The 22,701-nt window shown below is 44.8% G+C and overlaps 1 protein-coding gene across 2 annotated transcripts in view; it reads right to left on the bottom strand.

The window, feature by feature from the left end:
- TAF6L (TATA-box binding protein associated factor 6 like) overlaps positions 1-22,701 on the bottom strand; it is a gene marked incomplete in the record, with an annotated part of 985,055 nt that overhangs the window by 40,407 nt on the left and 921,947 nt on the right. For both annotated transcript variants that reach the window (XM_044057070.1, XM_044057071.1), the window contains 1 exon segment: positions 13,988-14,116. In XM_044057070.1, coding sequence (XP_043913005.1) covers positions 13,988-14,116 — 129 coding nt within the window.

Here is a 22,701-nt window from a genome sequence, read left to right as displayed (position 1 = left end):
TGCAAAATCTTCTCCCCTTTATTTTGGGGGTTTGCATAAAAAGTAGGTAAATGAATAGTTTGGTTCAAGGCCACACTAGAAACCACTTTGGGCATAAAGGAAGGATTAGTACGCAAAGATACCCTATCCTTATGAAAAATCAGGAAAGGTTCCACTGCCATAAGGGCCTGTAATTCAGAAACCCTTCTTGCAGAGGTAATGGCCAACAAAAAAGCAGTCTTCCATGATAAATACTTTAACTCAGCAGTAGCTGCAGGCTCAAAAGGTTGTAGAGTAAGTTTTTCCAACACAAAATTGAGATCCCAAGCAGGAGTAGGAGCTCTACGTGGGGGTCTTATGTTCTTTGGCCCTCTAAGAAACTGCTTAAACAAAGGATGAGAAAATAAAGGAGGGTCACAGTCATAGTGAGCAGAAATGGCTGCAGCATGAACCTTTATCGAGGAGAAAGACAAACCCTTGTCCAATAGCTCAGTAAGATATTGAAGAGAAATACTTAAATCAGGCTTGGAAACATCAAAGTCCTTCGCTTTGCTCCAAATAAAAAATCTCCTCCATTTATCAGCATAAACTTTCCTTGTACTAGGCCTTCTGGCCTCCAAAATAACATTCAAAACTTGTTGTGGAAGCTGAGACCCTCCAGGGTCTAAAGCAGAATATGCCAGGCTGTTAGATACAGAGACTGAATCTTGACATTGAGGAAGCGATTGTCCTCCTGAGACAAAAGATGCGGAATCAAAGGCAGAGGCCATGGAGGCTCCCGTATGAAACTCCTCAGTAGTGGGTACCAGTGCTGTCGAGGCCAATCCGGCGCTATCAGAATCATGGATGGCCTGTCTTGTCTGGCCTTCAAGAGTACCCTGGGAATGAGAGGCAGAGGTGGAAAGGCATACACATGAAGATTGCTCCAACTGAATGATAGAGCATCCACCTTCCAAGCTGTGGGATGAAACATTTTTGTGCAAAGCTTTGGCAATTGGTAATTTAGTGGAGAAGCGAACAGATCTATGTCTGGAGTCCCCCATAACACTGTCAACTTTTGAAATACATGAGGATCCAGTTTCCACTCATGAGGATCCGCTATTTGTCTGCTCAACACATCTGCTAAGGAGTTCTGTGCTCCTGGTAGAAACCTTGCCTGAGGATTGAGGTGTAAACTGAGAGCAGTCTCCCACAAAATCATCGCTTGCCTGCAAAGAGGGTACGAATGGGTTCCCCCTTGCTTGTTGATGTACCACATGACAGTAGTGTTGTCTGTTTGAATCAACACCTGCCCTGGGAGAAGTAAATCCTTGAAAGCCATCAATGCAAATTGGACTGCTAACATCTCCTTCAAGTTGATATGCAAATGTTGAAGTCTGACAGGCCACGTGTCTTGCACCCATTTTCCATTGAGGTGTGCTCCCCAAGCCTTGTCTGAGGCATCTGTCGTTAGAATCTGACTCGCCTCTGGTCGGGTCACAGAGAGTCCCTTGTTTAGGTGACATTCCTGAGCCCACCACAAAAATTCCTTCTGAATGACAGTGTCTAGATCCTGGCAGTGTTGTGTCCATACATTTTTGAGATACCATTGAAGCTTCCTCATATGCAGTTTGGCATTGGGAAGCACCAGAATACAAGATGCCATGAACCCCAAGGCTTGAAGGACTGTCCTTGCAGTCAGCCTGGACCGTAGAGACATTTGATGGAAATAAAGAGAAAGGCTTCTTTGTTTGTCCGGGGTCAAAAAAGCCATCTGGGAGGCTGTATTCAGTCTCACACCCAGAAAGCACGTGTCCTGAGAGGGTACTAGACTGGACTTTATTTTGTTCACAGAATACCCTAGGCATCTTAACACTACCATCACATACTGTAGATGATGAAGTTCGTCCTTGTCTTGCGCAATAATCAGGCAATCGTCCAAATAGGGATAAATCTGTATTCCTCTTAACCTGAAAAAGGCTATCACTGGAGCCAGAACCTTTGTGAACACTCTGGGCGCAGTAGATAAGCCAAAGGGCAATGCAGAGAACTGATAATGTAAATTTCCAGCCCGAAAACGTAGGTACCTCCTGCAACTGGGCCTGATAGGAACATGAAGATAAGCCTCTTTGAGATCCAGAGTTACCATCCAGTGATCTTTTCCCAGCAGAGGTAAAAGCTGTTGTAACGTCAGCATCTTGAACTTTGGAATGTCCAGATAAGTGTTGAGGATAGATAAATCCAAAATTGGTCTCCACGTGTGTCCTTTCTTTGGTACTAGAAACAGGCGAGAGTAAAATCCTAGGCCCACTTCTGACAGAGGAACCGGCTGTATAGCTCCTATTTGAAGAAGTATAGAAATCTGCTTGTGAGCCTCTATCCTTTGCCGAGGAGGAACGTCTGGCATGCCTTTGAAAGGAGGCAATGTATGGAAATAGAACTTGTAGCCTCGGTTTATAATGTCCAACACCCATTTGTCTTGGGTGACTAAAAGCCAGTTTTGCTTGAAAAGTGCTAACTTTCCTCCCAAAGGAGCTGCCAGGCAAGAAGAATCTGGCAGCTGAAAATGCAGGTCATTGGGCCTGTTTACGAAAGGACTGGCCCCTGCCCTCACCTGCCGATTGTGCAGGTGAACTCCAAGTTCTAGGCCTGAATGTACTGTGAGCTCTGCCCCTGCCACGTCTAGATCTACCCCTAGATTGAGAATCAGAAGAAGGGTAGGTCCACCCTTAGTAGGCCAATTTCTACTAAACTTTGGAGGTTGCACCTGCAAAAAATCTTTAACAGTCTGCATAGACTTAGCCTTGTCTTCCATTTTCTTCAAAACCGACTCCACAGGGGGACCAAACAAAACTTCAGACTGTAAAGGGGCATCCAGAATTCTAGTTTTAACATGCTCAGACAAATTCTGATCCTTAAGCCAGGCGTGCCTGCGAAGAACTGAACCAGTGGCAGCCACCCTAGAAGAGGCCTGCACAGCATCAAAACCACACTGCAAAGAATGCTTACCCACCTGTTCAGAGACATGTACTAAATCCTGCAATTCTTTACACTCTATGCCCTCTGCCAAAGCATCCACTTTAGATTTTAGCTGAGAAAGGAGGAAATTCTGATACTTCAACATATGAAACTGGCAATTTAAAGCCCTCATTGCTAAAGTAGAAGAGGTATACACCTTCTTACCCCATCTATCCAAAGCTCTAGCTTCCTTATCTAGAGGAACAGATTCTTTACAACAGAGGCTCTAACACCCTTAGGCCCCTGACTAATAGTTTCTGGGTCCGCCCTAGGACTCTTATACAGATATTTATGAGCCTCAGGCACCCTGAAATATCTGTCCGGTTTGACTGACGCACGAGGCAAAGAATCTGGATTAAGGGAAGCCTCCGAGAAAACATCTTGAACAACATCCAAAACAGGAGGTATAGCCAAGGGTCTATGCTGTGGTAAAACAAGAATTCCTAAGCCTCTTCCTTGAATCAGAGAAATCCTGTCCTTCCCACTTAAAATGCTCCCTCATGGAATGCAGAGTTTCTGAAAATGAAAAATCCTCTGGAGGAGAAGCAGAAGGAGTGGAATCCTCTGCATCAGAATCCGAGTAAGGAGGAAAATCTAGAATCTCTTCAGCAGAAGACTCCGAGTCATCTGAGGCCTGATCCAAACTTTCCAACTCTGGCTCCACCCTGGGCCTCTTATCAGGAGGGGGCATAGAACCTCTAATTAAAGTAATCAAATCTTCTGCCATTTTAAGCATGTGCTTTTTAGGCACAGACCCTGAAGTACCTGGAGGGACACCAGAGGAAGGCAAAACAGACCTGCCCTTAGAAGAAGCCTTAGGAATAGAAGCAGAAGGCCTAACCACCTTAGGCATAGAAGGGAGAACAGTAACTTGAGAGGCCCCTTCAGCCTGACCTGACTCCTGGGAGGCCACATCCTGCAAAATCAAAGTTTCCGTCTGAGACTCAACAGAAACTTCAGCCGGATCCCCCTGCTCTACTGTAGCTTCTGCAAGACCGGCGTCCGAAATGGACGAATCAACCTGTCTAGGTTTCAAGGATTTGTCTTTGCGCTTCAGGAAGCGGGCGCCGGAGGATCCGACGGCATATTATAATTACACCGCTTACCAAAGACTAACCTAGCACAATCTAACCTTCTTTTTATAGTGCGCTTATTAAACCTAGCACAAAACCGACACCCGACTACGTCGTGGTCCGGTCCCAAACAAGGAATGCAAAGAGAGTGATAATCCCTATGCGGTATCTGTTTCCCACAAGAAATACAATTATTCACTTTTTCTGACATCCGGAATTAACTGAGGCAAGAAAAAACAAAAATATTCCCCAACGGGGTACTTAGCCCAACTTGGTTTCGGTCTGAAACTCAGAATTCGAAAATTTCAGAACGCCGAATGGCACTCGCAACGCTGCTTCTGCATCGGACCATGCGGCAAAAAAGACTGGGGATATGACGTCAGTCATGCGCTTTTATACCCTGACGCTCTGATGTCAGTTCTGAGCGCCCATGACCGACGTCAGCCTAATACTTTGGTATTCGGGCCGATCGAGGACAGCGGACTACCCATAAGTAAGGACTGCAGCAATGTGAGATGAAGAACATCCCTGTCCTTGTGAAAAATGAAATAGGGGGGCACGGAGCATAATGCTTGTAACTCTGAAACCCTTTTAGCTGAGGTGATGGCAACCAGGAATGCCTTCTTCCAAGACAAGAATTTCATAGGGACTGAACCGGCAGGTTCGAAAGGCAGAGAGGTCAATGCTTGAAGGACTAAAGTCAGATCCCAGGGAGGAACTGTTTCTAACTGGAGGTCGCAAGAGAAAGGTGCCCTTCAGGAATGCTTTACACAATTTGGCAGAAGCCAGAGCAACCTTATTTTTGCCTACATGGAAATTAGAGATGGCAGCCAGTTGAACCTTGATGGTGGAAGAACTTGCGCCCGATTGACAGAGACCAGCCAAAAAATCTAAAACGACTGGAATGGGGGGTGTAAAAGGGTTCTGATTACGTTGAGAGGCCCAAATGGAAAAACGTCTCCACTTGCTACTGTAGAGTTTTCCTAGTGGAGGCTTTGAGAGATGCTACCAGAATGTTCTTAACAGGGGATGAAAGTCCGGGAGTCCTGATGATCACGGGAACTGGAGCAGCTACGCTGTCAGCTTGAGACTGTCCAGGCTGGGCAGGGGCAAGCCCGACGGATGAGCAAGGAGATCCAGGCATGGATCTAGAGTCCATGGAGGAGCCAAAAGGTGAAACTATAGGAAGGGAAACCACACTTGGCGAGGCCAGAAGGGAGCTATGATTACTGCAACCGGCAAGCTTTCTGAAGGAACTTCGGTATCAGAGGTAACGGGGGATAAGCATAAAGTAACCCGGGAGGCCAAGCATGTACTAGAGCATCCCTTGGGACATCCCCTGGAGGGGGGATCAGAGTGAAGAAGTTGCTGCACTTCGTGTTGGAAGGAGACACGAAGAGGTCACAGCAAGGTTGACCCCATACGAGGAAGATTCTCTTTGCCACCGATGGATTTAGAGACCACTCATAAGGCAGAAGAATTGCCCGGCTTAGACTGTCCTCTAAAATGTTGGAGCATCCCGGGATATGCGTTGCTATCAGAAACCGGTTGGTGGATATGGCCCACTCCCAAACTCTCATGGCCTCGCGACAAAGAGGGTAGGATCGGGTCCCTCCCTGCTTGTTGATATACCAGACTACTGACATGCTGTCTGATTGAATGGCCACTGTCCCTGGAGGTAGGACAGGATGGAAGGCTTTCAATGCTAAAAGCACTGCCCTCATCTCCAGGACACTGATGTGTAGCTTGGTCTCTAGTAGGGACCACGTGCCTGAGTGTCCCGGAAAGACTGTGATTTCCAGAACCACATCTTCCTTTGCCCCTTTTGGTTCCTGGAATAGGATCTCTGGGGGTTAGAGAAGCGGATTCTGATGACAGACAAAGTCTTTCCGTCCTTCTCACTCTGGGTGAGCGTGCTGCGTACTGTCTTCCCAAAGAGGGATGATCCATCGAAAGAGGGCATTAATAAAAGACGCCTTAAAGGGGTCTGCAAATTGACACAGTCTGATCCAGGCATGTCGCCTCAAGGCAATGCCTGTACCAGCAGCTCTAGTGGCTCCCTCCGTAGCATGGGAGAGGAGACGCATAGATGTATTTGTGATTGATTTCAGTGTTGTCATCTTCGCAGTAAAGGACTGCTTACCCTGCTGTGACAAAGACTCCGGGGGCGACTCAGTTCTGTTATAAGATCACGCTGCAGTCGGGTAACATGTGCCAAGTAATTCAGCGCACGGATAGAAAAAGTCGCTGACGAGTACATACGCTTCCCGACACAATCCATCGACCTGGACTCCTTGTCTGGTGGATGGACCAAGGAAATCTCCTGTGCCAGTTCCTTCTTTGTGGCAGCTGCAACCACCAAAGTGTCCACAGGGGCTCTTTTGGACCATGCCTGCCTATCTGACGGCAGGGAAAGAATTTTGTCCGGTCTTTTGGGTATAGGCTCCACAATGTCAGGATCCTTCCATGCCCTAGTGGTGATGAGGTCCACCAAAGGGTCGGCTGGTGGGGAAACCCAGGAAGTAGATGGGCCCGTGCCAAAGGCCTCCAGAAACATGGACTCATCTGTAGAGGGTTTGGGGGCTGACCAACCTCCTCTTTGGCGGAGGATCTCAATAATGTCTCCGAAGGAGACGTCCTCGGGAGGTGATCTGGGGGACCCTTCTCCTTCATCTAAGTCCGAATCAGTGGTAATGGATTCAGGGGAGTCCAAGTGCCTCCTTTCACACTTACGTTTACAAGGTTCCTCTCCAGTGGGACTTTCTGAAGAGGACTCGTAAGCCTCCGGGGGTTCCCTGAGGGGAACAACCTGGGGTTGCTTTGGCACGGGCTGTCCCTGAGACAGGGTGAGGGGAGCAGAATCCAAACACAGGGAGGTTTGGGTAGGATCCGAGTAGGTGAGCTGTGGTCTCAAACCCTGGGAACCCTTTCCACTGCCCCGAATGGAGAGCCCACCTCCGTAACCCGTAAGGATGAGACCCTCCCCGGGTCCGAAGCAGGGATCGGAGCTGAAGGCAGGGTAGTCTGGGCACCAAGGATGGGATCCGAAAGAGAATGACCTCGACCCCGAGAGCCTCCTGGATCCGAAATCGGATCCGAGGAACTCAAGGTGACGGCCGGCATTGAGGAAACAAGAACCGTCGGCGCCGAACCAACAGCTCCGAAGGGCTTTGCTTCTAAGAATCCCGAAGTGTCGGGTCAGATCGGAGAAGGAGAGATTGGGTGAAATAGAGTTTTAGAAGGACCCTCTCCAATGGGAGAGGGACCTGGTTAAGACCCCATCTGAATTTGATTCTGGATGAACCTCCTCATCAGCCTGTCCATGTCAAGGTCGGAGACACTCCGAGTCGACCTTGAAGAAGAAGCGACCGAAGCGGGTCTTGGCTGGATGTGAGGGGAGTGCCTTGGCTCACAGGGCTCCATCGGCTCCGGTGAGAAACTGGGATAGCGGATTCGAGGAGAACAGGACCTGGGGACTTTAGAAGAGGGGCTGGAGAAAGACTCACTGTCGTGGGATCTTTTCCTGGGCCTGTCCCTCTCTTTGTGGTACTTCTCCCTCTCTCTCTTGTCCCTACCTTTCTGGGATGAATCTGAAGCAGCAGGATGAGCGGGAGGTTGAGTCCCTGCCTGCAAGAAGTCACTGGCTGGAACGGAGACCAAGGCAGACTCTAGGGCAGAAGCTGGCAGCAGCCCCTTGGTCACGAGCTTAGCCCGATGGTCTTTCAAGGCCCTGGGGTTAAAACCCGCACAAATGTCACAGGAGACTGACAAATGGGAGACCCCTATACAAAGAACACACAGAGTGTGGCCATCGGCTGGTGAGAGCTTGTGATCACACTCTGTGCATTTTTAAAAAGAACTTTAGGCTGTTCAGCCATAAGGTAGAACAGTAACTAAACCCTACGGCCCACACACACACACACACACACACACACACAACCACAACAAGTGATGGGGGCATAGGCAGGAACTAAAACTACCAACAAGCTACATAGAAAAAAACTTTTTTTTTTTTTTTTTTTTTTTAACACGACGACCACGCGTGGAGGGGGGAGGAAAAGGGGAACAGGTACACATACACCAACTGTAGTGAAAAGAGAAAAACAAGAGAAACCTTACCACCTTCGCTTAGAGCTCAGAGACCACAATGTTAACTCTTAGAGCGGCAAACGAGATCTGGGGTTAGTCAGGAGGAAGTGATGTATTATAGGTAGGGGAGGAACTTGGAGCTTGGAGCGGACGCTTGTAAAAGTTTTGCCGGCTTGGATCCGAATACTCATATGTGCAGAAAGAATGAAGTTAACTACTTCAGATCAAGACTTTACAGGAGATGAGGAGAGAGATTTGAATCCTGTAAGCAGTAAATGGGAAACATCAAGTTCCAAGGACGAGCAAGTTTAGCTTCTTATATCATGGCAAGTGATGGCCAGGCATGTAGACATCCTAAGAGTGGGGCTTTGAAGAAAAATGTGCCACATTCTGACTGAATAGGTATTCCTTAGCCCAGGAACAATCAGAAGGTCTACATACATAGTGTCATCTGTTACTAATCATGCACATTACAAGCCAAGGCAACGTGCACCAATTCAGACAATAAGGTACTATGCACACATTAGGACTAGCATATGGAAATTACTAAATACAGATTAAGTTGGATTTTTCTCTAAAAGAACAGTTGTATAACAGCTTACCGTAACAGTAGATGTCCTACTGATCACTGTTTTTACCCCTTTAATGAATTACTACTTGTGACATAGACAAACCTACCTTTATATAAAAATAGGCAAACTTACCTTATATAAAAATAATCAAACCATATTAAGTTCATATTTAAAACTTCATACATCACATATATTGCTATATATCATATAATCAAAGCAGCATTACATAAACTATTAAAATTCATGCCTTCTCAACTCATTCAAAACATTTTCTGCATGTATTGTCCCAAAAATGTCCATTTTTTCAATGTAATTTACTCCTACATTTTTCTAAAGATACCACTTCCTGTTCTTTTAACTGTCACAATATTAACTCCTTCAAGTACAGTTGGTTTTAGATTTTGATTTCCATTTTCTAGTAACTGCTTTTTTGGCAGCCAACAGAATTAAACTTAACAAGGGATTACTATTGTCTAGGCAATTAAGATCCTGTATCCACCTAAAAAAATAATTTCCTTATTTACACACATTTGCTCACCCAATATTCCTGAAAGAATACTCTGCAAGGAATTTTTACAGCTGCATAAGCAAATCTTGGAGTGTAAATCCTCAGACTACAGCCATGCCAGCTGCCTGAAGGCCTCCGAGGGAGAAGTCAGCCAGGAAAGGCATAGCAGAAGATGATAAAGCCCCTTCAGTCCTAAGAAAGAAGTTGTCAAGAAACAAGGAAGGAAGTGGAAAGGAACACTGCAACAGTGATAAGCAGAACATCTACTGTTATGGTAAGTTCCTACACAATTGTACTATGTCCTGGATGAAATCACTGATGCAGTATTCTAAAACACATGGGCGGTTCAAAAAGCTTAAGGGAATGGAAGAGAGGATGATTGAGAATTGTGAGTACTGCCCAAGTGATCCCTGACCTGGATAAGGCATCAACTCTGTACTTAGTGGAACTGTGTACAGATCAGGTAGCGGCTTCCAGAATGGTTCTGGAATCTACCCTTTGTAGAAAGCCCTAGAGCAGGCTACTGCTCTAGTAGGATTTGTCATAGTGGGATTAACAAAAGGAAACAGAAATCCAGCTTGCAATTTTTTGTTTGGATACTGGCTGGCCCAGCTTAGAGTTCAAGAAAAAGGCAAACAGTCTGATTTATGAACACATAAGTCTTGTCCAGATAAAACCATAGCTGTCTGTGTACATCTAGCCAGTGAAGAAGTCTTTCGCCTCTGTTCTATGGGATTGGGAAAAAGTAGGCATGCTGGTGGCCTGGTTCAGGGGCATTTCATTTACCACTTTTGGCATAAAAGAGGGATTGACCCTCAGGGAACACTTGCCTGTATGGAAAATAAAAAAAGAAGGAATGACCATAAGTGCCTGCAGTTCTGACACTCTTCTAGCAGAAGTGACAGCCAGCAACAAAATTGTTTTGCAGGTGCAGAATTTGAGAGTAGTAGTAGTTTGTTCAGAGGGAGGCACAGTGAGCTTTTCCAGCACAAAGTAGAAATCCCGGTGGAGTCATAGGTCTTCCCTGAGGGTTTAAGTGCAGAGCCCCTTTTAAAAGTTGTTTGAACTCATGCCTGGGCAGTCAGGTTGACTGAGAGGAAGACAGATCAAAATAGCTGAAAGGTGGGATTTTATGAAAGAATAAACCAGACCACTTTTCATGAGCTCACACAAGCAGGATAATACAAGTACCACCTCTGATTTTACAGGGTCTTGACTGTTTGCTTGATATCATATTGAAAATCTCTTCTATTTGGCTATGAAGGATTTTCATGTGGTGGGTCTCCTTGCCTCCTGGACAACCTAGAGCACATCCTTAGAAAATTGGTGTCTGGAATGGATCAGAATCCTATCATCCATGGAGTTAAGAGTGAGAGATGATAGGTTAGGGTGAAACACTGAACCCTTCTGCTGTGTGATCAGGTCCACTTCATGGGGTAGCTTGTGGTGATTGCTCCTAACTTAATGACAGAAAAGGAGGAACTAAAGCTGCCTTGGCCAAAAGGGAGTCATCAGTAGAATGTTTTGCTTTTCTTTTTGGATCTTTAGTAGAACTTATGGTAGCAAAGGAAGTGGATGGAAGGCATAAAGTAACTTCTCTGTCCACTGGAAGGAAAATACATATGTCCTCCCAGCTAAGAGGCAAGGAGCCCTGGTGCAAAAGAGGGGGAGCAGTTTGTTACTCTCAGAGGCAAACAAGTCTAACTGTGGTGTTCACCACCTGTGAACAATGTCTAGAAAGACCTGTCTCGAACATCCATTTGTGTGGATCTTTGGGAAGGTGCTCACATAGACTTATCTGTGAAGGAAGGCCTCACAGATCTTGGGTTGCTTTGAGTTTTTTCTGGAAAACTTTTTCTGGATGCCCTTTTGTGTTTCTGAGGTGATCTATTTTCCCTTCTGACAAAGTGGGATTGGCTGGGTGATTCTTCTGATATCCAAGTACAGAAATAAGAAAGATCTGTCTGCAGTCTTTCATAGTATTACCTTGCTCGTGCAAGATTTTGAATATGCTAGCTGCCTCTGGATGAAATAAAAGGTCCCTGTTAAGGGAGATACCCAAGAGTTTAGCCTTGAGATCTTTTGGCAAGGGCTGGTTATGCAACCGGGCGCATCTCCAAATGACTGAACCAGTAGCAGCTGCTCTGAAAGAGGCCTCAATAGCATCACAACTGCATTTTCTACTATGCCTAGCCACTTGAGTGGCCTGATTTATCAAAAGTGAAATTTGTTGCTTGAGGTCTATTCTTGATATATCAGCCACAGCTTTACTCAGATTGTTAAGGATAGATAAAGATGTATTTGGTTTTGGTCATCTGGGTCTGATATTTAATTGCCCTGAAGGCCAAGATAATAGTATGGACTTTTTGTCCCCACCTATCCATAGCCCTGCCGCAGTTGTCTGATGGGAGAGCATTAGCATTTGGCAGTGGCTTAGACAGTTTGTCTGAGGTGAAGAAAAAGCTGAAGGGTTAGCTACAGGATTCTTAAAAAAGGACTTTGAAGTCATCTGGAACCTTGTGAAATCTCTCTGGCCTTTTGGGACCTGGGGGCTAAGAGTCAAAAGTGGACTCGGATGCGAAGACATCCAAAAAAGGACTCCAGGACTGGAGAAACACTGAAGGGGCTGTAGTGCCCACTTCCAAAAGACTGTAGTATCTAGTTTGGACATCAAAGATTTGCTTAGACTCCTCTTTAAAATGTTGCATCATGTTTATAATGGTCTCTCCAAAGGATGCCTCTTCCACAGCAGAATCAGGAGGGAGAGAGAGAGAGAGAGACTCTTCATCATCAGAGGGCACCTGGCCAGAAGAGTGACCGAGAGAAGTAAGCTAAGGAATGATCATCTGAATCTCAGGCTTCTTCCTTCTCCTCAGGAGATGACTCTACCGTAACTTTCTGGGGAGTGAGGGAACAAGTTGAAAAGGAAGGAGGTTTAAGGGTCATAATGGCCTTAAACAGGCACTGAGAAAAGTCCATCCACCACTTCTCCCTAGAAGGGGGGAGATGAAAAAACACATTTGGTCATTTGACACTTTTTCTTTGGGGTGATATCCACCTGACTCAAGAGCAGTGACTCCAACCCCCCTGCCATACTTCAGTTTTCCAGGAATCATCCCATACTAAAATTTGCAGGATGACTTCTGGTCCATCTCAGATAATGATTGGGGGTTCCTCCTCTCAGTTGCAGTAGCAGTCTCTTCTGACATGTGGTCTTCTGATGCAATACCAGCCCCCAACAGTGTCAAGATAAGAGTCTAAGGAAAATTCAGATGTAGTATGGGTTCTGTTACCTCTGTGGGTGCATCTGAATCAGACTGGGCAGACTGAGTCTCAGGGCTAGGCCTTTTGAGTTTCTCCTTAGGTGCGGAAGATACTTCAAGTGCGACTGTCCCAGACTAAGGCAAATACTTCAGTTGTTGGGTCTCTAAGAATGTGTTAAATGAAGACAAACACAAGTGCAATGTCTTGGGTACAAAGGACCGACAGACAGAACAAAGTATGTAGTTGTGTTCTGTTCTTAAGCAGAAAAGACACTGGGTAAGGAGGTCTTTACAGAGTATCTGCCTACCGCACTCACATTTACCCCTCCTAGCTGACATCTGACAAATCACAGAAAAACAATACAAACAAAAAGGAAGGTTCCCTAAAGGGGCAATTAGCTGAATCTGAGAAGGGTCATGGCACAAAAAAGCACACAAAGATCAGACCCACTGCTGCAAGACCTGTGTTTGGGCTGGCAGCAAGATAGTCTGGAGATTTATGCTCACATATCCACTTCTATACCCCTACACCTGTAAGCTGAAGTCATACATTGGATGTATGCTACTGGGAAGGTTTAGGCTTTGGTACCCAGGCCAGATGATAGCTGTGAAAACCATCTATTTGGAATACTGAAACAGTAATTTCAGTCAGGACATCATAAGATGACAAGATATATAAATACACAGGGACAAATCCATTCAAAGATACAATAACAAACCTTTACTAGACAAAAAAGCATTTGACTACCTACACCTAAAATCTGCCCTCTCAAACTTCAGTTCTAGAATATTAGTGCATACATCGCAAACTTTACAATGATGCAGTTTGTTTTCCATCAGAAAACCGTAGGGTTTCCTCACTTATTCTTGAATGTCAAGGCTGACAATACTGCAGATTCAGAAAGACCATAACGAATCCACTCTCTCCAGAGTGAATTCAGACACTGCTCCTAATTTACCTCATGTTCAAGAGTATGTGCCCTGGTTTTAGCACTATTTACTTTTTTATTGAAACCTTATGCTACAGCCCTGAAGGTTATAAAACATGTCACAGACTACTCTTTTAACCACCTTATTCTGCATAGCCCATCACACCAGGCAACCCAATTTATGTATCAACATTTTAGAACTGGAAAATATGCAAGCCACTACAGACAAGATGCAGTTTTATAAGCTACTTCTGAGACCACATGATTTCTAAATGCATAAAGACAGCAAAACAATAGAAGAAAGGCAAATCATAAGAGCGGTTACATGCAGGATTGCTGTATATCATTAAGAAATTATATCAATACATGGACTTGACTGCAACTCCTATAGCTCTTCTAGAATAACAATGTTAATTCCTAATAAGCAATCATTTTAGAATATGATTCTGCAAGAGAGTACTCTGCAATCACTAGCTTATTCACCCTGGCTTTAACAACATGTATACAACCTACTCAAAACAGCCACACAAACTTTTAGGTTGCACAATGTAGTTAGATTTTATGCATAGGAACGTACCAGAATGGCTCCATACACCTTGTGTCCATCTGCCTTCACTTGTGCATTGTGAACAGAGTAGTCATCCAGCACTGCCTGCAGATTTGACCAGTATGTAGAAAGATGAGGGTATAAAACTCTTTCCACAGCCTAAAATATAAAATACATTAAAAAAAAAAAAAACAGAAATGAGGGGAAGACCAGCATTTCCAAGAACTTTTGCATTAATGCAGAAGAATGTCCCATAAAAACAACCACTTAATCACAAATGTGTAAGAATATGTCCAAATGCTAATAAACTACTCAAACTCATGCTTTTGTTTTAAAGCATGGACAAACTGCACAATCAGTACTTCATAATAGATGGAATTATGATTTTTAAAACCTGTTAAGATTCCATCCAGGATGTATGGGTAGCACTGCTGCTCAGTGGTTAAGATTTCTATTTTACAACTTAAGGGTCTGAGTTCAACCCCACCTTGTGGTTACGGTGTGTGCCATTCTGCATGTTCTCTCCATTGCAGTGTCTGCCTTTTTCAGGTATTCTGGCTTCCACCCCACATCCCAAATTACACTGGCTGACTGGTTACTCTAAGCTTTCCATATATATTGTATTCACTCTTGCCCTGCTGAAACAAACCAGGTCATGACTGAAAAGAGTTTGTGGAGGATCTCTTATCAACAAACAAATATGATCTGGAGGAACAAATAGAAGAGTCTTTCCGGTATGTACTCACCATAATATTTCATCTGTATTGTTGCCTCTCATTTGCTCTTCAACCTGTGGGTCTCGGATCTGACTCAGCTGCATTCCAAAGCTCCAGCTTCTGACATCTGAGCCCCTCCCCTACCCATAATGCTCCTCTCCTCAAAGTCCCTCAGATCGAGTTTGGTGCACTATAATATATCATACAATCATACAAGCAGATATAAATCACCTAAAGACAACAGGGCAAGTCAGAAAGGAATACTTCAGGAGCTCAAACAGTAATGAAGTATTTGTCCAAATAATTCCATTAGGTCCTTCATCAGGAAGGGGATGGAGGGAGTGAAGGTTGAAGAGCAAATGACAGGCAACAGCAGAGATGGAACATTATGGCGAGTACATAACTTCTTTATCTGATGATGTTGCCTTCATTTGCTCTTCAACCTGTGAGACAAAGTCCCCAGCTACAGAAGAACTTGGGCGGCCCTCAACGAAGGATATTCTGGAGGACAGGAGAACCAAAGGAGTAATGCAATACAAAGGTATGATAGCTTGACCAAGTAGCGGCTGCACAAATTTCATCAAAGGGACGCTTCGATCAAAAGGCTGAAAATGTGGAAATAGACCCAGCAGAATGGGCCTTAATGTGTTATGGTAAGAGAATGCCCTTTGTGGAATAAGCAAGTTTAATGCAGCTAGTAAATCCAATGAGCCAGGGTAGCCCTGGAAACTGCTTTACCCAACTTGGACCTAGAAAAGGAAACAAAAAGTTGATCAGATCTCCTCAGAATTTTGGTTTATCCAAACAGAACTAAAGCTGTCTAAATATATCCAATGTATGAAGTTGATACTCTCCTGTTTTGAAAATTAGACAAGACAGGCAGGTTGATAACTTGGTTTATGTTAGCCTCAGAAACGACCTTGGGCATAAAGGGAGAGTTAGTATGCAAAGTAACTGTTTGTGAAAAATCAAATATGGAGGCTTGCAAGACAAAGCCTGCAATTCAATACTCTTTTGGATGAGGTAATGGCAACCAAGAAGATGATTTTTCAGGTAAGAAACTTTAAATCAACCTTAGCTTAAGTCTCAAAGTGGGGAGAGACCAAAGCCTGTAAAACTAAAGTGAGATTGCAGCGGGCCACACGTTCCTTAATAGGAGGATGAAGGAGAAGGGTACCTTTTAAGAAGGCCTTGCACAATTTGGATGAGGCTAGAGAAAAGGAATTTTCCCCTACGTAAAAATTGGAAATGGCAGCCAGTTGCACTTTCACTGTTGAAAAACTAGCTCCATTATGAAAAATATAAGTCAGAAAGTCCAACACAGCAGGAACTGGAGCTGTAAAAGTATCTAGACTGTTTTGATGAACCCAAATGGATACTCTCTTCCACTTACTATTGTATAAACTTCCTCATCGATGATTTGTGTGCCGCAATCAAAATTTTTCTAACACGGGAAGAAAGCCTGGGAGTTCTAGCTATCATTGTAAGTGGAGTAACCAAGCGTTTAGTTTCAGGGTCAATAGATCTGGATGGGATTGTCCTGAGGGATGGGAAAACAGACCTGGAAAGGCATCCCGAGTCCAAGGTGGACAGACAAGGTGAGACCAAAGGAAGTGGAACAAAACTTGTCAGGGCCAAAAGGGGACAATGAGGATCACTTGGCACTTCAACCTCTAAGATTTTTGCAGAAATGTGGGAATGAGCAGAATAGGAGGATAGGCATAAAGTAGACGGGGGGCCAAGCATGGACTAGAGCATCTCTTGGTGACCGTCCTTGAGGAGGGATCATGGCAAAAAACTCGCTGCACTTGGTGTTGGAGGGAGACGCAAAAAGATCGCAGCAAGGGTGACCCCATCTCCCGGAGATCATATTTGCCACTGAGGGATTCAGAGACCACTTGCCAGGCATCAGAATGGTCTCTGCTGAGCCTGTCCACCAGGATGTTTGACTTTCCCAGAATGTGCATTGCTATGAGAAAGCGGCTGGAAGACATCACCCATTGCCACAGCCTCGTGGCCTCTCAATACAAGCAGTAAGACTTGGTTCCTCCTTGCTTGTTGATGTACCAGACCACAGACATGATGTCAGTCTGAAAAACAATAGTTCCTATGGGAAGAGAGGAATGAAGGGCTTGCAATGCCAAAAGTACCACTCTCAACTCCAGAACGTTTATATGCAAGTTGGTCTCTAGGGGTGACCATGTGCCTTAAATTGTTTGTCCCAGATAATGTTCCCCCCACCGGAGTTGTGATTCATCCATGGTCACAGTGGCCTTGGGAGGGGGGAGGATGAATGGGTGGCCCTGAAGAAGATCCTCAGATTGGATCTACCACAGAAGAGAATATGTGCATGCTCATGAAATCCTGATTGGGTAATTTAATGGGTAGAACAGGAGAGATCACTGGACTGCTAAGATCCATTGAAGTATTCTCATGTGAAGTCGAGCTAGTGGTACCAGGGTGATTGTGGCCATTATGGACCCCAAAGCCCTTGGGACAAGACTTGCTGGGTGAGAAAGAATACCCATTACCTACTTGACATGAGCCCTCAAGGTGTTAATTCTGTCCTGAGAATGGGCAGAGAACGAATGGTGTCCAGATGGGCTCCGATGAAGTCTATGACTTTGACTGGTTGAAGCCGAGACTTTTTCAGGTTGATAGAGATGCCCAAGGTCGAGGCTAGGTGGAACAGGAATTCTCTGGCTTCTAGAAGTCGATGCCTGGTGGGAGCAGTTAGGAACCAAGCATCTAGGTATGGAAACACCTGGAATCCATGCAATCTCAGGTGAGCTGCCACGACTGCCATGCATATGGTGAACACCCTGGGAGGCTGTGGTGAGACTAAAGGGCAGCACTCTGAACCGATAAGGATAATCTCCTAGCCAGAAGTGAAGGAACATTCTGGAGTGCCTCTTCATCTTGATGTGACAGTACGTATCCTGAAGGTCTATAAATCACATCCAGTAGTCCTACAGAAAGAGCAGAATGGACTGTATCATGACCATTTGGAACTTTGAATTGGCAATCGATCTGTTTAGAGTGGTAAGGTCCAAAATGGGCCTGAGGTCCCCAGTCTTTTTGGGTACTAAATCTGGAATAAATGCCTAATCTGAGCTGGTCTGGAGGAACACTTTGGATACCTCTTTTTGAGAGCAATGAAATCACCAACGCTGCGGTCTTCCGCTGATTGGGTGGGACATCGGGAAGGGTTTTGCTTGAGAAGGGTTTCTGGAAAAAGGGTACAGAATAGCCTCTGGATATAATTTTTAACACCCAACAAACTTTTGTGATGGCTTCCCAGGCTGTTGGGTGTGAAGAAACATCCCCAGACTGTCTCCATAGATGAGCTGTTGGGCAATCCCTCAGGATCACCGATTGCATCTGTCTGAGAAAGAATCTCGAGACCCTTGATTCATCGGACCCCCTCTGCCACAAGAGTGGCATCTGCCATTATAACCATTCCACCCGCTGCTCTGGGAGGAAGATCTCCCTGTGAATCCTGAAAAGGACCTTGAGATTTTTGGAACCACAACTTCTTACCTCCACACTGGTTCCTGGAAAAGGTTAGTTGTGGGGCATTGGTGAAGGATGCCTTGTAGGGTTTCAAGAAATTGCACAGCAGCATCCAGATGTGGTGTCTGGTAGCAATGCCTGATACGGCTGCTCATAAGGCACCTTCTGCAGCATGAGAAATTAACCTCATGGACATGTTAGAAATAGACTGAAGTGTGACCACTCCTGAAGAAAATGTCTTCTGTTCCTCAGCAGACATGGACCATGGGACAGAACTAGTAAGATCCTTAACTACGTCCCCCTGTACCCTGGTTATGTGTGCCAAATAATTCAGCTCTCGCAATGCGAAGGTCACTGAAGTGTAAACCTGCTTCCCAAACCTGCCCAAAACCTAAACCTACTTCCCAAACTTGCCCAAAGCCTCAGACTCCCTGTTAAGGGGCTGGACAGTGGAGTTCTGCTGGGCCAACTCCTTTTTGGTAGCAGTTGCAACCACTATGGCATCAACGGGAACACCTTTAATCCAATGGGGGCGGTCAGAAGGGGCACTAAGAATTTTATTGGGTCGCTTGGGGTATGGTTCCATTGTGTCCGGCTCCTTCCACATCCTGCAGGATACAAGGTCAATAAGGGGGTCCACAGGGGGAGATACCCAATAAGTACACCAGTCTGACCCAAAAGCTTCCAGAAACGCCTATTCCTCTGGGTTAGGGTTTTGGGAAGACCAGCCACCCTTTTGATGTAGGATTTCCATGAAGTCTCCAAACAAGACTTCTCAGGTGGTGATCTGGGGGACCCTTCCACTTCATCGAGATCTGTGTCCTCTGTGAGGGATTCCAAGGGGGAATCCAAGTGTCTCCTTTTGCAAAGATACTTCTGAGAAGCCTCCATTGTGAGGTGCTCTGGGGAGGTATCTGAAGACTCTGGGTGTTCCAAAAGGGAAGTAGTCTGGATGTCTTTCTGGGCAAGCTATCCCAGAGAAGAGAGTAGATGGCTCAGGAACAAAAGCTGCTGCAGGAGGGGGCAGGCTCTGAAGCATGTAGAGCCGAGGCTTTTCTGGGTACAGAGAGAACCTCTCCACCACTTTGAACAGTGAAAGAGATCAAGACACCGAGGGCACCCTGGCCGAAACTGTCAACGGGGAAGCTCCACGAATCCCAACTGGTCCTGGATCCAAGTGAGGAGTCGGAGCCGAGCTATCAAACACTGAGGCCCCAAGGGGAAGAGACAACTCTGAAAACTTCACAGTTAATACCAACCCCTCAGAACACAGGCTGAAGCTACAGCTCCGAGAACCGCTCTGCTCCAAAACTGTCAAGAGTTGGGCGAGTCAGGAAGACTGTCAGAGTTGAGGTAACCGTACCTGTCGGCTCAGACGTCTCAACTCCAGAAAGTCTTTATCCCGATAACTACGAAACCGGGATTCGGATCAGAGCAGGCATAACAGGTGTAAAGGTCAGAATGTTGCACATGGATCCGGGGGGGACGGAGCAGGCAAGACCTCCAGTTGGATTTGTGCCTTGAGAAACTTAATCATCATGCTGTCAACCTCAACTTCGGAAATGTTGCGAGAAGACCTAATGGAAGAGGCAACAGAAGTAGGCCTGGAACCAGGTCAGGGCTGTTGCAGAAAAGGGGACTTGGGTCTGGATGTCATCAGCTCTGGGGAGAAGCTTTGGCTCAGATGTGGACGGGAGGCCTGGAAGACAATAGGAGCCAAAGTGGTCGGCTCTGAAGGTCTAGACATCTTTGCAGGAGGTTCCCCCAATTGATGGGACCCTACTGGGGGATCTCTTGTGGTCTTTATGCTTTTTGGCAGGGGTCTGAGCCTCTGAAGTGGATGGAGTGGCAGAAGAAGAGCTGGGCAAAAAGCCTTTTAAAATCAACTTATTACATCTGTCAATAAGTGCACATTGGTTGAACCTGGCACAAATGGTGCAAGACAAGTCCAGGTGGGCAGCACCAAGGTACACCACACACTCGGAGTGAGCATCAGATAGTGGGATTTTGTGCCCACAAGTGACACTTCTTGAAACCTGTGGGTTTGGGATCTGACATAATTATGGACACCAAACTAGCCCATGGCATGCACACACAATAATCACCAAAAAAAAAAATATTAAAGCTACAAAACTGAAAAATATAGAAAAGTCTAAAGTAAGTTTTTTTTTTTTTTGTTAAATAAATAGTACAGATAGAAAAGGGGGTAGGGATAGCAACAAGGAGGACTTTACAAAAAATTACCGGTTTTAGGAAAGGATGAAGAGACCATCTGATAAGGATTACTATTAACAAATACAATTAAGGAAGAATATATGAAAATACCACAAAAGAGAGTTTACTAAACTCACGGGAAAAACCCCAAGAAGTTCAGAAGATGAGATACCTGATGCTAAGTGAAGCATGGCAAACGAGATCTGAGGGGCTTACAGGACAGGAGCATTATGGGTAGAGGAGGAGGAGCTCAGATGTCAGAGACTTGAGCTTTGGTATGCTGCTGAGTCGGATCCGATGCTCGGATCCAAGACCCACAGGTTGAAGAGCAAATGAAGGCAACAACATCAGATCTAAGAAATTAAGTCTCAGCTCAAGCACTAACCAACAACAACGGGTACGAGACACACATGACAATCGATTCTATTAATGTGATGAGAATATACTTTTACAACAGAATAAAATAATTTGAAACAGATATTTGCTTAACATCTAACACAAAAACCCATTTTCTACAGACCCCTCCCTTTTATATGGATACACTGGCTCTACACTGCAGTCAGACTGTAATTGTTACTCTTGCCATCCACAGACGGTGAATTATTTTGCAGTCTCTGTGTGTGTGTGGAGGGTTTCTTTGGCAATCCAAAGATGCTAAACCTTATTTTCATGTTGGAAGTGACTGCACTTTAACTGTACCTGCCTATTTGCAGTGCTCCATAAAAGTGGCAGGGCTTGGTATGTGCTTTCCATCAGTTTGGCAGACTTTGATTAATAAGACCTTGTAGAACTGTTTTAATTTGAAAAGTAAAGCAACTGCAGTCAAGAAGCTTTGAGGTTTTTCTGTCCTTTTTTGCTTTATTTATGATCGCCGCAACAGTAATAATTCATATAACTCTGCATTTACAGTATCCATGACCTGAAACTATTAAACTGAAACTTAAGAAAACATTTATTTGCTTTATCTGCAGTGTCATCAGGCTGGAGGATGGCTTGATTTATGGATTATGCTCATTTATTCTGCAACTGTTGCTTATCCAAAAAGCTGAAAACTAAAAGTAACCGTCTTAGAACTATTCTTGCAATTGCCATTTTTGTGGACTACGATGCTCTGTTTTGTCTGTTAGGATCTTCTGAACTGTTATCATTTTGTGATCAGCCAACATGATTTTCTAATACTAGTATACATTGAGGTCTGTATTTTCACTGTTGGAATGCAGTTTGCTTCACTGTGTATATTTACTATATCTATATTTTGAGTAGATTTGCTGGAAGTAAAGTTTCTACTGTTCCATATTTTGTTTTCATTTATTTTTTCATATTGTATTTCTCCTCATTTGTCTGCCAACCACCTTCCCTCCCATATCTGAGCTGGTGGATATGTTCCATGCTCATAACACCAACATTTGGGCTGGCAGAGTTGCAAGACAGGCTGGGAGATTTGCAAGAAATCACTGTGGGGCTCACAATGCCTTCCCCATTTGAGTGCATGTTCCTATGCACCCTCTATGAAGGCTGCCACTACACAGTGATTTGGACAGATGAACAAATTCTCCAACATCACATCTGCCATATCTCCTATGAGGGAATATGGCAGTGCACAACTTGCTCCCCCTCAACAGGCATGCACATCCTCTCACAGTTGATCCAGTGGTCACCCAGGCATTAATCAAACCCATGTGGTATGTATCACAGTCAAGATTTTACTCATCAATGCCAACACAGCTAGCTATAATCATACACTTCACTGAATATTTTGTAGAAAGGGCTTATGAAATTAAGAATTCAAATAAAAATGAAGCTAAAAGCTAATTGTGCTAGTGTACTGTGTCAGAGTAAATGTACAGGAAAAAGAAAAAGTCAAATTATACCGCTTTGAGATGTATACACTGCTGATGCACTGTCAACCATAAATGAAAGATATGTACTTCACTGTAACTATGCACCTGTGTTGTCCATTTTCATTCTTCCTCAATGAATGGGTTCAGATCCAATCCTCAAATCCAACTCGGCCACTTTCTCTAGATTCTTGGATCAGACCCTCTACCTCCTACTCCCATACCCATAATGCTCCTGACTACTGTGTTAACTCACAATGAGTTTGCTGCTATGATACAATATTATTACAATACATCATAAAATAAACATGACAGAATGGTTACAGTTAAAAGAAAAGAAGCTCAAACAGGAACTATGGTTCCTATCAACAATTCCTTCAGGTCACTTCTAAAGACATGGATTGGGAAAGGTGGGAGGGAAGATGAAGAAGAATGAAAATGGGAAGCACTGATGCACAGTTAT

This window comes from Protopterus annectens, chromosome 15.part0 (genome assembly GCF_019279795.1).
Source record: "Protopterus annectens isolate FY-2018-M chromosome 15.part0, PAN1.0, whole genome shotgun sequence".
NCBI lineage: Eukaryota > Metazoa > Chordata > Ceratodontiformes > Protopteridae > Protopterus > Protopterus annectens.
Note: the sequence above shows the minus strand (reverse complement) of the source record. Positions and strands in the feature narration are given on the sequence as shown.